Below are 15,821 nucleotides of genomic sequence, written 5' to 3' on the forward strand. Positions count from 1 at the left end.
TGAAATGGATTTGCTTCTTTCTGTGTTCTATTAAGCAAATTAATATTGCTCAGGAATTCTCTGAGGAATAAGAAAATGTTAAGAGCATAAAAAAATGAAGTTATCAGAAAGCTACAGGTATATGCATCTGACTCTTAATGGAGTTCACATATTTTAATGATTGCTCTGATTTGATTTTAATAATATGGGCAAATCACTTTCCATGAATTGGGCTCTTACCCTCTTCCTCATTGCTCACTTAATCCTAGTTCTTTTCATAGGTGCAGTTGAGGACACTATATTCTAGGATAGCCTGGTCTTATAAGAGCAATGTAATATTAGTTACTTTTATTATGAGCAATGATCCAGCTATCAAGTGAGCATTTTTTCCCTTCCATCATAAACTTGCAAAGATAATCTACATTTCCGAATTCTAAACTCTCAGATTCTCCTAACCTTGTATCTAATTGCAAGATCTATTTTGGTAGAGAAACTCGGGTCAAAAATTTTAGGTGTTGGAATTCCTACTCAGAACTCAGAACTGCTCCCTTCTTACCAGGGTGGTTCCTGAATCTCCCCGCTGGCTGATCACTCGGAAGAAAGGAGATAAAGCATTAAAAATTCTGAGGAGCATTGCCAAATGCAATGGGAAATATCTCTCACCAAATTACTCAGAGGTAATTTTAGTTATCACTAGTAAAAAATATTGTTAAAGTGGGTAAATTACTTTGTCACTTATGTGCAATTATTAAACATCTGACAAAATCCTTTTTAGTTTGGCTGTTAAATAAAAACACAAAAAGCCTTGGGAAGGATCATAAGGTCTGTTAAAGAAGAAATGATTTTGAAGTTGCAAGAGCATTATAGTTAAGGTGCATTGGTCATTTAGTCCATAGTTTAGTGGTTGCACCAATTTACCTGAATTATTATCCTTTAGTTACTGTGGGCCCCATAGTATTTAATCATTCATTCATCTTAATTGAACAAACTATATAAATCTCTTCTTGACATTTTATTTAGTCTAAAGATTTATCTTTAAATTTAGTCTTAAAAACGCGATTTATTTGAAGCAGAGTGTTTAGAACAATAATGTAATATTTTCTTTTTTTTTTTTACGATTTTTATTGGGGAATTGGGGGAAGGGGAACAGACAAGTTGCTGTCCTTTTGTTCTTCAGTCTAGTTGTGGAGGACGTTGCTTCACTGGCCCAAGTTGGCACCATCATTGCGCTCTTCCCGGGCGAGGCAGATCAGTCGCCGGCTTCTGGACGGCCGCTCACTGTGGCTGCTGGCCGCTCATGCTGGCTGCTGGCTACACACGGTAGCCCATGGCAACCCACCTGCCATAGCCGGCAACTCACGGCAGCCCAGCACCAGGTTGAGCTGTTGTTCAGCATCTTAGCTGTAGAGGGCAGTGTCACTGGCCCTCATATGTGGGATCCGAACTGGGGCCCTCTGGCATCCCAAGCGAGTTCTTAACCGTCGCGCCACTTGGCCAGCCCACAATAATGTAATATTTCAATCTTTGGACTTACATATGTTGTTTGGTCTGCCTGTCCTTCCTTCCTCCCTTCCTCCAGTGAAGGCTTTTTGGGTGCCTCTCTATCACTGCATGAAGAGAAATTTGGGGTGGGGGAGATGAGAAGCTCATTCTTTGCCCTTTGGAAGAATTGATATGCTGTTGAAGACATACACATATATTTGAAGCAACCCCTGAATAATTAGAGATTAACTATAAAAATATATGACAATGCTTTAGTTGGAAAGCTTAAGTGAATGCAGAATAACAGAAGGATTCTTTTAAGAGGAATATTAGAGAAGAATTTGTGAAAAATATGAATCTTTGATATAAACCCTGAAGAATATTAGGTTGCTAACATTGTTTTCTTTGTAGTATTCAGTTTGTTTCCATAGAAACACTCTGTCAAAAACTGGGTTTTGTTGGTATTATTGTCTCCCTCCCCAGCCCCCCAGAGCGTGAACAGATATATTTGGATTTCTACCTTCAGTTTTCACTCTTATTTTAAGCGACAAGCAGTAGCCTCTGAGTTTACAAAGGTACCAATGACCAAGTTGTTGTTCCTGTTGGAAGTAGATTAGTGATGTACCTTGAGGTTTACGGATCATAAAATATATGGTAAAGCTCAAACGTGGTCTGTTTTAACCACTAAGCTAGTTGATCCTTGTTGTTCTTTGAGCACACTTGAGCTGTGCATTCCTTTTAGGAAAAAAGTATCCCATTGTCCTCCCAGCTGGCTCTCATCACATTCGTTCTCGGTCTTCACAGCTGGATCAAATGTATGACAATTGGTACTGATTTTGAGAGTCAAATGGATAATTTTGCTATTCATTCAGCAGTGTCCTAAAGACATGGCACCTGTCGCCCCAGAGCTAAGCCTATATAAGATCTTGATAGGTTTTAAGATTATAGGAAAAAATAGTGTATGCTGCTGGCTTGTGAGATAAAACACACGTTAACCAGGCATGTCCTGTGTTATCACGAGTGCTGCTAAGAGGCCGGAGGATGATTCCCAGAGAAGCTCCTGTCACATGTCCTATGACTATCCCGCTCCACGCTGCTCCCACGGACCCACCGACCTGCTTCTAATTCATGAGCTCCATACAGACCACTTCAAAAGGAGGGAGGTCAACATTCTACATGGTTGTGCTTGTCAAAGATCAGAAACTATGGATCCAGTGGCATCCAGGACATGTTAGCTCTAGCTTTGAGCAGTTTGACAGATGGTCTCCATTTGAAAGCCAGCTTTGAAGTCAGCTTCCCTAGGGAATTTACTCTAACATCCCACCAAAGTCAAGTTTGGTGTTCAGTTTGTCTGTTTTTGTTACTCCAGTGAGTTTTCACGTTATTCTTTTTTAAAATTTTATTGTGGAAAATTTCAAACATATTCAAAAAGAGAAGATGGGTTAATGAATCTCTTTGTGCGCATCACTCAGATCCAACAATTACCAGCTCAAGACCAATCTTACTTGTTTCTGTACTCCACCTATAGTTCTCACCCACCAATACCGATATCATATCATTTCACCTTGTAATATTTCAGATTGTATCTCTGAAATAGAAACACATAAATATGTACTGAATGAACTCTGGGACGATGTGAGCGCTATCTTTGGGATACTGTCAAACAAATGGAAGAGAATATTCATCTGGTTCTTAAAATTGAATACAGATAATCACACTTTTGATCCAGCTGTGAGGACTGGTAGCCAATGTGATAAGAGCAAACTGGGAGGGCAGTGGTAGATAAAACAGAAAATATAAACATAATCTCAATACCACTAGTCTAGAAAAGATTGACCGTAATTTCTTAATGTCATATATCAAGTGAGTTTTTCCGAGTTCCTGACTGTCTTGTAATGTTTACAGCGTGTTTGTTTGCATTAGGATCCTGATGACATTTATATATTGTGATTGGCTGGATAAGCCTCTTTGCTTTTCTTTAATCTATAGGTTCCTGCTATTTTTCTTGTAACTTTGGGGGGGGTGAAGAACACTGTTGGGACAGGTGTTTATTCCTATAGAGTTTTCTACAGACGATTTCTTGTTGCTTACACCTCTTAGGATCGTTTAACATGACATTTTGTCTCTTGTGTTCCCTGTAAATGGTAGTTAGATCTAAAGTTTAACCAGGTTTAAATTTAATATTTTTGGCAAGGCTACATCATAAGTGACTTAGTACGTATCCACTAAGAGACACTTAGTGTCTGCCTCTCTTTGTGATTTTAGCTGCCATTGGTAATCATTGACTGGATTTATTAATTCATCAGAGGTTGAAAAATGACATCATCTAATTTTAATACGATTTTTTCATTTGTTACTGGAATACTTATATGAAGACTAACATCTCCCATCAACTGTTCAGTGACTCTGAGATACAGTTCCTATGGGAAAGACAGGATACAAGCATAATTCTTCCTTTTCAAAATTATGAGTTGGTTCCCTACATCCTCCAAAGGTGATCAATGCACGGTGTGTTGTGGGGTTTTAAGCCTCATGATGAACTCCTGAACTTAAACATACCATATATGTTTCAACCCGCTGCAGTTACTGTTATTATCCTTACTGATGCTCAAACTGCCCACCTTTGGACAGATGAGGCTCGTTTTTGTTGGTTCTGGGTCCCTTTGCCACACTTCTGGTAGTTCCTGAATGCTTCCTTGCTCATTAGCACCATGAGGTTTTCCACGCCATCTTCCAAGCTCTAGTCTCACACTTGGAATCACCGATTCCTCAAAGGGTGCACAGATTTTTTTTTTAAACAAATATCTTTAAATTGAACCTGTCCATCTCAAATCATTTTTGATTGTACAACATAAGCAGAAAATAAAAATATTGTCTTCCAAAAGGGAAGGAATTCACATTTTAGTTTAGAACACCTTGCTAAGAGCTGAATTCAGTCCTATGATAGGCCAAACCATAGTTTTTTATTTCAGAGATCCTGATGCTCCCACAAAGCATGATAATGTACAGAATACTGCTTTACGGAACTCAGAAATACAGGCCAGTACCACAGACATTTTACTTGAACTCCAACACCAAAATCAAAGCAGGATTCTATTATAGTTTTTGTGTAATGATGTCAATTACTATATTTTGGTGACCCAAATAACTACTGCCCATGTCAATGTTAGGGTCACCTTGAAACTTCATGTTTACATAGTCACAGCAAACCTTCAGCGTCCTTTCGTTGCCTTGGCCGGTGTCCCTGCTGTCCGGATATGACCTCAATGACCGCTCCCCAGGCCCAAGGCTGATGCCCAGTGCTCCTCCTTTCCCTCTTCACAGAATCTCTTCTCAGTAAACCCTGACTTCTGAAAGCACTTATTACTATATAAACTACCTCATCCCTCAAGACCTCTCCAATTTCCACATCCTAGGGGTGCACATCATATAGGTTACAGTGAAGTCTAGAATGAATTGGAAAAAGTGTGCTTGGAAACAAAGCAGTCCTATGACATCAGGCAGCCCCGTGTTCCCTTTTTGTCACAAGAGCCTCACCGACCTCCCAACCCTAGCCTATTCCATTGCTGGTGCCAGAGGTCTTGGTCTATTTAAGGGGTACTGAAGGACCTAGCTTAAAATGACCAAAGGAGCTTCCATATTACAGAAGATAACCTAAATTTACTACAAACTAGGATTACATCAATCCCCTGGGAAGGAAGATGTGGGAAGTATCCAAAATTCAGAAATAGCCACAGTAGCCAGGTGGATCACTGAAGTAATATGTAGTAAAAGTTTATTGTACACACACCGGAAATACCGTTGCCAACTTGTGAGGACTCAAATCAAAACATGGGATGAGGCTCAGGGGTATGTTGGTGTAAAGCAGCTCATACAGTGAGAAAGCAGTGACTTTCTTGGCATTGATTGGTTATAGTATTAGAATATTCTTAAATGATAGGGAATTGGTCAGTAGTTATCTCATATCAATCTTGGGAAACAATTGAAGTTGTGCTCATAACTTCCAGAGGCATTAGCAAGAAATGCCTCAGGTCAAGTTAGGCTTGTAAAATAAGCTAAACTAAGCTTTGTTTGTATGTTGAAACTGGTTTTGTCTGCTCAGAGAATTTTAAAGGTTGGTCTTTGGTGTTTTTTTTTAAGAGAAGAAATAGGTACAATGGATTTGATTCCAACATTCAACCTGGTGGATTATTCTGAGAATTGGTGGTCCTGTAAATCTCAGTTGTATCTCACATGGATGTTATTCATTTCATGGGTGAATAACCTTGGGCTCCCCGACTCACTGGTCCCCGTGCTTTCATTTGCCAGAATTCCTGGCTGGCCCCTGACTCCGTTGAAGAGATAGCTAGGCGATAGAGATACAGGCAATCAGAACATCAGGCTCTCTGAATATACCAATAGCGTAACTACGACTCACTGAAAAGGAGAGTCCAAAATCAAAAACCAACGCAAACGAGGCTCACAGGAAGTAAAACAGAAACTGGAAAGGATCAAAGGATGGGTGAAATGTGAAACACTAGGTAGCTGCCCAGCGCAGAGGGACGGTTGGCTTAGACACCGAAAGATGGGTCAATGTCCAGAATAGGATTTAGTGATTCAACAGATTTTTGGTTATCTGGATGACATCAGATTATGGTAGATTGATCACTGTTTGAAATAGTCCCACCTTCTCCCTGCTTTCCATTGGATGAAAATATTTCTTGGCTCCTTTGATGTTCGGCATGGCAGTGAAATTTGCTTCGTTCTCATGATGGATGCAGTGCATGTATTGCCCTTTGACCTTGGGCTTGCTTTGGCCCATGGGAGGTTACCAGATGTGATGCAGCCGAGTGTTGAAATGTGCTTGTGCAGTTGGGCTTAGTCTCTGTGCTTCAGCCGTCACCCTGAGAAGAATATTCCCAGGCTTTCCTACTGTTCCCAGAGGAGAATGAGGGACACTTGCAGCATAGCTGCTCTAGCAGAGCTTCCCCTGCAGTCTCCCAGCCAACCCACAAATGTGTGAGCTCAATAAATGCTTATTATTTTATGCCACTAAGATCGATGGTTGTTATGCAGCATTATCTATCAATAGTCAACCAATACACTGATCAAAGAGACACTGTCAGTTACTGACCCAGGTTATACAACTGTGGCAACAGTTTTGATTTCCTTTGTTGTCAATAAGGGCTTTTAAAGGCCCTTATTGGAAAGACCCTCTTCTCCCCCTACACTCCTCTACCTCTTCCTTGTCTTTGTATGGAATATGTTCGTGAAATATCATAGGTTACAACTCTAACAGCACCTCTAATACTACAGAACTGAATATGACTATATTTGTTTGTGATATTGTTATGCTCTGTTGGCCCAATAAACCTATAAAGGTTGATTGTAATTTCCTTATTTTCATGATATTCCTATATAGTTCATCTTTCATAGCTAATCTACAGCTTATTAAACTGTAAGTACAGATGCTCCTCAACTTACAATGGGGTTACATCCCAATGAACCCATTGTATGTTGAAAATATTATAAGTTGAAAATACATTTAATACATCTAACCTACCGAACATCATAACTTAAGCTAACCTACCTTAAACAAGCTCAGAACACTTACATGAGCCATAATTGGGCAAATCATTTAACACAATACTTTATTTTATAAAGTATTGAATATCTCATATCTCATATAATTTAGTATATGTATCTCTTTTACACCATCATAAAGTAAAAAACTCATAAGTCGAACAGTCATAAGTAGAGGACCATTTGTACCCAATGTTATACTCACTCGTGCATAAACAGGCTCATGGGCAGGGCCCATGGTGACATGTTTAGGTGACATCAAGAACTGACATTTGAGCTTTCTAATCCCAAAGGGATCGTCATCAACATAAATGATTCCACTCTTTGATGTACTTCCAAAATATAAAAGATTAAAACCTCATTAGAAAGTGCCAGGCTAATTTTCAGATTACCTTAGTTACCAGAGAGACTTCCAACTCTTCATAGCCGCCATCTTCTTCTATACTTTAACAAACTGTCACACAAACACCAATATTGCTGCGGAGAGGGACTTTCCAGCTTTGGGAATGTTTGTTTCTGACATTTCCTTTTGAAGGGGGATTTGATAAACATAATTTTTGTTTTTCCAAAAGAGGAACCATACCATGACCCTGACTTTCATGAAGCCCATGAGAGCTGTGTCACATTTTAGTCCCGTTATTATGCTATCTCTGTTTGATTGTTGTGTGTAATTATTATCTCAGATTTGGGACTTGTAAACTGTCTGCATGGACTTTATTTCAAAATATCCAGAGAAAGTAGCTTAAGCCCAGGGAGTACCCAAAGGGGGCTCCAGTCCAGTGCCTATGTCGAGAGTGGGACAGGTATTCGTCTAGAAAATAGTAAAGGATATTGGGAAGGGAGTCAGTGGGAATTCATGCAGTGCTTTCCCTGAACAAAGGTAAATCTTCATTCTTGGACTTCACATAGTGGATGGTGCCAATTCTGCCCGCAAAGCCTTAAAATGACACATAACAGTGATTAATATGCATGCCGCCACATAGGCTTTAATTTAGAATGCTCTTGAATACATAAAAAATGGCAGTACACTTCATATACCAAACATGAAAATGGACCTTTGGAGCTGGAAATTAATTTAATCATACTCCACTTAAACACATTCTTGGAAATAGCCTAAGTTTTATAAATGGCTGATATCTAAATGGTTATTCTAACAAGTTTCCATATCTTTAACCATTTGAAAATAAGACAATATTGTAACAAAAGGGAACATTGTTTATGCTACAGTAAAAACTGATGGGCTGTTGAATCCAGAGTGAGGTTTTTTTTCCGATGCTGGGTGATTAAACAGTAAGTTCCTTCCACTACAGGAAATTCAGCCTAAAATCTCCTGGTCAGTGGACTCGCATTTAACCCATACAAATATTGAGGGGCGGATGTTCCACAGCATCATATGGCTTTAATTGAGCTAGAATCCAAGTGACATATCCCTTAAAGAATGAGATCGCAGCATGGGCTGGCCCAGCAGCGTTTTGGCCGCCTCGCCCAAGAGGAGCATTTTGTGAGGAACCCTGGAGAAACGGCCTTCTCCCATCTCCCCGGACTCACCTTCCAGAGGCCCTCTTGAAATAACTGGGCTATTCCTTTGTCAAGACCTTACCCATTTCATTTCAATACTAGTTAAAGCTTGAAAAGTATTCATCGGAACCGTGAAAGGAAAGCCTTGGTGTTACTATTGTATAAACTCTGTGTTGTTTGGTCCTATCAGTGAGTCCTGGTGTCTGATGACATGTTACTCACCAGTAACTGGATCTGCAAAACCCAGGACAACTAATGGACTCAGATGGTGACCAGTAGGGTGACCAGATGTCCCCATTTCCCAGGACTGGGGGGATTCCTGGGATGTAGAGCTTCAGAGCTACATCCAAGAGTCTCAAGCAAACTGGGGTGAGTTGATCTCCCTTTGACTAGGTCAGTCCTCACCTTCCTGGCTGTGCTCAGAAGATGATACCAGCGATTCACTGATGCTGGCTTCACAGGTCCCTCCCAGACCCCCGAGGACCTCGATGCCTCTGAGATGATGGTGGGACCCCTGGCCTGACTACAGGGTGGGGCCTAGAATTTTCCAGTGTCAGATTCAAGCTGCTGACAGGCGCCTACCAAGTTTCCTCTTTATTTCTTTTTAAACTTTTGCAGCCTTTATTTGAAGTCTCGACGTGAAATGATGTTTTTTTTAAGCCACTTTATTGACGTATGATTGACATGCAAAAAGCTGCACATAATTAATGTACAACTTGCCCAACCCAGCTTCTACTGTAGTTCTTAACCTGGTCCTGAATCCTGGCCTGAGACTGGGGCCCTGGCCCGCTGCCTGATTTATGCCTGCTCTTTCTCCTGAAAGTAGGATGCTGTTGCTTATGTCTTCACGTGTCCATTGTCCTAAAGCTCCATGCTGCACCTTCGTGATGTGGTACCTGTCCTTTCTAGAAACTCCTGCTGCTGAGACCCCATTCACCGGGGTGGGGCGGGTCCCAGACCATAGATGGCAGGACCAGCCCAGAGAAGAACCAAGTGTTCCCCTCCGCCCACAACTGCCTCTGTATCTGGAGAAACAGGTCCGTTCTCGGCAGGTGGGGAGACGAAGCCTCTCCCACTCACACTTCTTCTGCTGTCCGTGCTGCTGAGACTCCAGCCAACCTCACAGGCAGACCTTGGGTTATGACACAGGGGGAGCGTTCCAAGCTCCTCAGTGACGATTAGGGTCACTTCATCTAGTCATCCATTAGTTATGTAATCTGGGAATCATGGCCCCCTCCCTCTTCCTTATGAAAGGGTGACCCTTGCTCTTTGGAACAGTAGGCCTCCCCTCTCAGCCCTCACACCCCGTGGATGGCAGAGAAGTATTGGCCCTTTTCTGTCCTAGCCCAAGTCCTGGTGGCATTACAAACAAAGTTAATTAAAATAGAAAACAAAATGAGTAAGCCATACAGACTTATGTTATTTTGTTAATAGTGGTTGCTCTCTTTTGCGGGAATCGTGAAAATGCTTAATTCAATTATTTCAGTTCTGGGTCTCTCTCTAATAGAAGAGTGGGTTTGTTTTTTTCTTTTTCTTTTTTGAGCATTTGCCAAGAGAATGGCCCTCCATCGCCTTCTTTGAAATCGTCACGCCCTGTCTGTGTGAGGGAGAAAGATAGTCAGCTTTGTCAAATGTTTTTGTGCCTGTGCCATTCGGCCCGTTCTTGTGTTTTGGCAAAACCAGTTTCTGCAGTCCACATCACTGTGCTTCCCTGCTGTGAACGAATGAGAGAATACTAGCTCTTTGTGGAAGTGCTCCCTGCTGTGAGGTGATGAGGGTACAGCTCCCAGAACCCTGCCTGTCCAGCTCCCGGGCAGGGATTCCCTGTCGTCATTCCTAACCCACAGCTGCTGTTACCATGAGAGTACTGCTCGCCGGATCTTCTGCCCACCAGGAAAATCACCTTTCTTCACGAAATAATCTAACAAAAAGAGATGTGGCCTGGGGCGTGGACGAAATCATTTCAGTTCTCCAGGGCTAAGTGGATTCCTGGTGTACACAGATGTGCTCCTTTGATGGAGATAAAAACAGGAGGAAATTGTGCTAAATAGTAAGAGAAAACACGCCGAGGTCCCATCCAGAAAGATGGTATAAAAGGTATCAGGTGCTAGATTTTCATGGGCTAAATTCCCCCTTCCTTAGAAAAAGTGAAAATTAAGATACAGCTAACACATGGCTGGGTGCTTTTGCAACGCTTCTTCACATGTGCAGCTAGGAAGAGGAGGAGGCCCACGAAATCCAGAGATGACTAGATTACTTGGTCTGGAACAAATCATATGGACCCGCGCTGTTTTCTCTTTTCTTTGAATCTGGCACTATTGGAGAGAAGGAAGTGTAATGTACAGAAAAGGGACCTGACGGAGAGGAAGCCTTCTTCTTCAAATAGTGAATGTACCTTTCTTAAGGTGGCTGACTAAAGGAGGCCTTCCAGAGTGGAGAAGTGTTCATAACCCTCCCAGAAGATGAACTCAGGGAATGTTGGGGAAAATGGCCTGAACCAAGGACACTGTCTGCTAGAGGAGCCTTTCCTATAAAAGCAAAACTTTGTCACCTTCCCTAGTAATGGGCATGGAGTGTGACAGAGAGGAAACCCTGATAAGCAGATTGCAACGTTCTTGCTAACACACCCCTGTCACCCAGCTGCTGTAACCTTAGCTCCAGAGTTGATGGAAAAATCATGTGGCAGTCTGTCCCAATGGGCCACAGATCCTTGGGGGCCATGGAGTTATTGCAAAAGTGCACAAACCATTTGCATCCAAGCCTTGTTTATAGAACAAATTAACACATTTTGAATAAATAGGTACTATTTTTTTCAGACGAAGGTAGATGCCGTTGTGATTAATAATTACTGATGCATTGAAAGGTGTTACTAAGTTCATAGTAAATTGGTATCATTGTGTGGTCTCAATGAACAGAAATTAAACGCACCATTCCTATCATGTGGGCAACCATTAAATTCTTTGACATTAACCAGAAGTTCTTATACTTAAAAAGGAAAAGAGCCACTGATCTGTAAGCACAAATAAGATTAGTCTCCATCTGTTGAACAAATGTTGCCTGAGTTCTGCGAGTTAAAGTTGTATGATGTTCTTTCTCAGGAAAAGCAGAAGGACCCCAGAGAGTCTTGACAAACACAGAATTCTTGACAACAACTTTCAGGATTCCTTCATTTTGTTGTTGTTGTTGTTGTTTGTTTCAATAAAATACACTCAAGTTCATGGTATTCTGCTCTTTCTCTGACCTCATGGACAAGGTCTACATGTTAAGTAGGAAGAATTGAGCAAGTTGGTGTACAATTGCCTTACTAGCTCCCAAAGGTAAATCCTTGCTCTCTTTCCTGCTTACAGTTCAGAGCCAACACGCCACTAATAATTTAGTTCTGGAGGAAGACTGAGGAAGGCTTATTTAGTGAATACTCAGCACCATGGCTTTTATGGCACAGGGGACAATGGAGTTTAAGCACTTACCTTCATGGTTTGATCAGTACGTGTAGTCATTCAGGCTGAAGCACTTCTCTTTGAGACATGAGTTAGACTAATTTTATTTCAGACAACTCAAAACATTCACTCTGCAATTCATAACGCTTTACATGCTATATGTACACAGGCTGCTTTAAAACGAGCAGGGGATAGACTCTTGACAATTGAGTAAAATATAGGATCTACTTCATGTATTATAGTATTTCTTACAGTCCCCTTTCTTGCCACGGTTCTGTAAACTTTTTGATTATACTTTGTTGTTTAAAAATAACCAGCCTCCTAAGCTCAACAAGTTGATTATTAATTATTTCAGTTGAAAATATTTTTCACATTACGAACTGAATTACTAAACATTTTATTTGGTCACCACATGTTTGGAAAAACCATTTAACTGACGTGAAGCTGTCCCAGAAACAAAATTAGGTTGACACAGACAATTGTAGCAGGAATTTATCATCATTTGTTCATCCATTTATTCAGCAAGTAGTTACTGAGCCCTGTGTTCAAAACATCTACTTTTTAAACAACCTCTGTACAATAGTCACTTTCAAATGTCTCCCAACATGCATTCACGATACCTTATATTTTCTCAAATTCTCCGTGATTGCTTCTTTTTTTTCTTCTTTGAGCTGTTTTCAGTCTCTCTCAGTTACTAGTTGTTCCTTACCTATTTAACTTATACTGACTTTCATTATATAGATAAGTTCAATAGAACTAAGCATAAAGTTTTCCTCCCATTTAAAGTCAAAGAACAGCTTCAATCTTATATGTAAGTGCTTGGAAATTATTTCAGTGTATTTTGATTTTCATTGTGTTTGTTTATAAATGGAAAGATATTCTAGTTGGATATGGGTCAGTCCGTCTGTTAATTATGGAAACCAATCTATGTATGCTTTCATACATGTCGCCTTGGAACCTTGGTGAGGTTTCCTATGGAGGGTAATGCCTACAAGTGGGACCTCTGGGTCCTGGGAGGCACGTTAGCTGAGTGCCCTGAGTAAGGCCAGGCAGCTTTCTGCCTGCACCCATTGAATGTGCTGTTTGCTCACACAGACTTTTCGTATTTTCCAATCTTCTAATTGTGACCAGCCTCCTGAGTGTTTTTGGTTGCACGTCTCTGGTTACTGGTGAGACTCTGCACATCTTCGTGCACCTTACTTTGCTATTTGGGCTCCTTCTCATGAATTGCCTCCCATGTCCTTGCCCGTGTGTATTGGATTTTTTGGACTTCTTGGATTTATTGGACTGGCTTTGTCCCCTTTGATTGATAGGGTCTCCTTTTATATTCCAAATATTATCCCCTTGTTGGTGTTAGCTACCCATTAGCTTTGGCTATTTTTTTTCTTCATTGATCAATAATCCATAAACTCTTAAATGGATTTGATAAGGTCAAATCAGGGTGTATTTTTGCCTACTGATTTTTTTTATGAGTTTTGTTTAAGAAATATTCTTCTGCACCCCAAAACCACAAAGATATTCTTTTATTAGCTTATGCTTTAACTGTTGCATTCAGGCCTTGTACTAGGTGACTGTCATCTTTCTTTCTTTCTTTCTTTTTTTAGCTGAGCCATCCTGCTACCTGTTGGCAGCTCAGCGGCTGCTCAGCTCAGGCTGGACTCGAACCGCTGTTGCTCAGAGCTCAAACTCTTGAGCGAGCTCTTAACCAACTGAGCCACTCGGCCGGCCCCCTGTCATCTTTCTTTGAATGTAGAGTTATGCTCATGAATTCTTCTGGAGTCTGCCACCATTTTGAGTGTGAGGTGGAGACCCACCTTTATATGTCTCAATACTGAGCCAGTTTTCTGAGCACCAGCTAATAAGCAGACTCATCACTTATCAAGTTTGCATTTCTGAGTCTAAATTCATTTGCAACCTAAAATCTGTCTACCATTTTACAGGCACCCAATAATTAGTAACTGAAACATGTACTTCTGTGCTGCAGATTGTATGTAGGATGGACAGATCGCCAGGGTTATCCTTCACTGATTTCTCCCAGTGACTGCAGAAATAGACAATGTGCCATTCAGAGCGCTTAGAGCTCAGATTCTTACCTAGTTACCAGACAGCCATCTTCATGCTCTTAGCCTTAAAAGACGAATATGTTTTTGTTAGTAAGCACCCCCATACTCATCATGCTCTCAAGCACGCTTTCCAATTCTGGACTTTGTTCTCTAACTGTTCATCTCTACAATAAAGCGGAACTGCCATTCAAAGCTTGAACATCAGTAATGCAAAGACAGAAGGGAGATGAATGTTCCTCCAATACTCAAGTGTTTCTTTAAAAACTGAGAATTGCTTTGAGACAATAATGCCGGCCCTCAGTATCTCTAAAAGGAGGTAATGTGTATGAGTACATTCCATAAATATAAAAAGAGATCATGATTTTAAGACTCAATAATACCTTCATTAATATTCTTGGGGACTGAAATTTGATTTGTTAGTTTTTTCATGACCTGGGCTGCGACTTAAGCTCTTAGCTAAAAGCTTCAATGGGATGGCAGTTCTACCTGGGGTTCTCTCTGTTTCAGTGTTAACTTTTATGGTTGATTTTTGTGATAAACTCATTAGTGCCGATGAATTCAAAATGCAGTAGAAATAGTCTTCGTTTCTTTTTTAGGAGTTTTAATGGTATAATTTTATCCAAAGGACTGATTAATGATCAGAAACAGGCAAAATCATAAAAATTGCAATTTTCCCAAATTTAAATTGAACAGTCTTAGTTCAATTACTTCAAAACAGAAACATAATACTTAGCATAATATTTCCTACTTAGCATAAAAATGTTTATCAAGAAGAAGGTGTGGACCAGAGGATTTTTTTTTAATAAAGTAGAGAATTCACAGAGTCTTTATCATGCAGGATAAGCTAGGGCATGTGTGTTTCTCGGTGGCTTGACAAAGCAAAGGATTAACTCTTTTCTGTGCCACAAAGTTCATGGAGGGGGCGGGAACTCCCCTTCTTGCCACAGAGTCCTCACTTTATTCCACACTGTCCTAGCAGCCACTGCCTGGATCCCTGCAGAATAGGGAGGGGTCTGAGGGTCTTGCTTCAGCAATTACATGCTTATAACTTCTTGGCGGGTTTGGGTCCATGGCCCCTCACAACCACAAGGAGCCAAGAAGGGCCACCTTATCATGCGCTGTAATGGGGTGGGGAACCACAAATGTTTGGCGAACAGTGTTGATGAGTACCACCACAGAGCTCTTGTAATAGAAAAAAAGAAAATTGTTAAGAATACAGGATTCGGTTTGAGAAAAGCGACTTAGGAAGATAAACGCTTTTCCATTCAAATTATTATTGCAAAGGGAAAGTTTCACCTTTATAACTGGTGAAAAAACTATATAATACTTTGGTCAAAGCATAAACACAATTTAAAGTTCCTGTGGAAAAATGTAATGGAAAAAGAAATGACAACCGGTTTTCCAGTCAGAGAAACCACAGCTTTGGGACATACCGGGAGCAGAGACAAGATAGCATGTGCCCAGCGGGAAAAAGCCCCGTGGACCACGTGGGGAATGGGAACAGGATGGCAGCGAGGCCTCTCCATGGGCACGGCCTTCAGGCGGGAGCCAGCTCAGGGCAGAGACTTAGACAAAACACCCTGAAGAGATAGATGCCTGTGAACCAAACCCGGGGGGCTGTGCAAGGCCCCGCTGCTGGCTTGCTAAGAGCCTGGTAAGAGCTGTACAAGGGGGAAAAGGAGACAAACCCGGCTTCCTGAGAAAAAGACCGGCAGGAATACAGGAGGCAGCTGGCCCCAACCTGCAGGCTCTTACGAGAATCCTGTCCTGGACTCGCCCT

At 41.1% G+C, this 15,821-nt stretch overlaps 1 protein-coding gene across 1 annotated transcript in view; it reads left to right on the top strand.

The window, feature by feature from the left end:
* Positions 1-15,821, top strand: part of SLC22A3 (solute carrier family 22 member 3) — an 88,812-nt gene that overhangs the window by 44,672 nt on the left and 28,319 nt on the right. The window contains exon 5 of the mRNA XM_019663783.1: positions 539-656. Within this exon, the coding sequence (XP_019519328.1) occupies positions 539-656 (118 nt within the window). The remainder of the gene's footprint in view (positions 1-538; positions 657-15,821) is intronic.

The sequence above is a fragment of the Hipposideros armiger genome, unplaced genomic scaffold (genome assembly GCF_001890085.2).
Source record: "Hipposideros armiger isolate ML-2016 unplaced genomic scaffold, ASM189008v1 scaffold_404, whole genome shotgun sequence".
Taxonomy (NCBI): domain Eukaryota; kingdom Metazoa; phylum Chordata; class Mammalia; order Chiroptera; family Hipposideridae; genus Hipposideros; species Hipposideros armiger.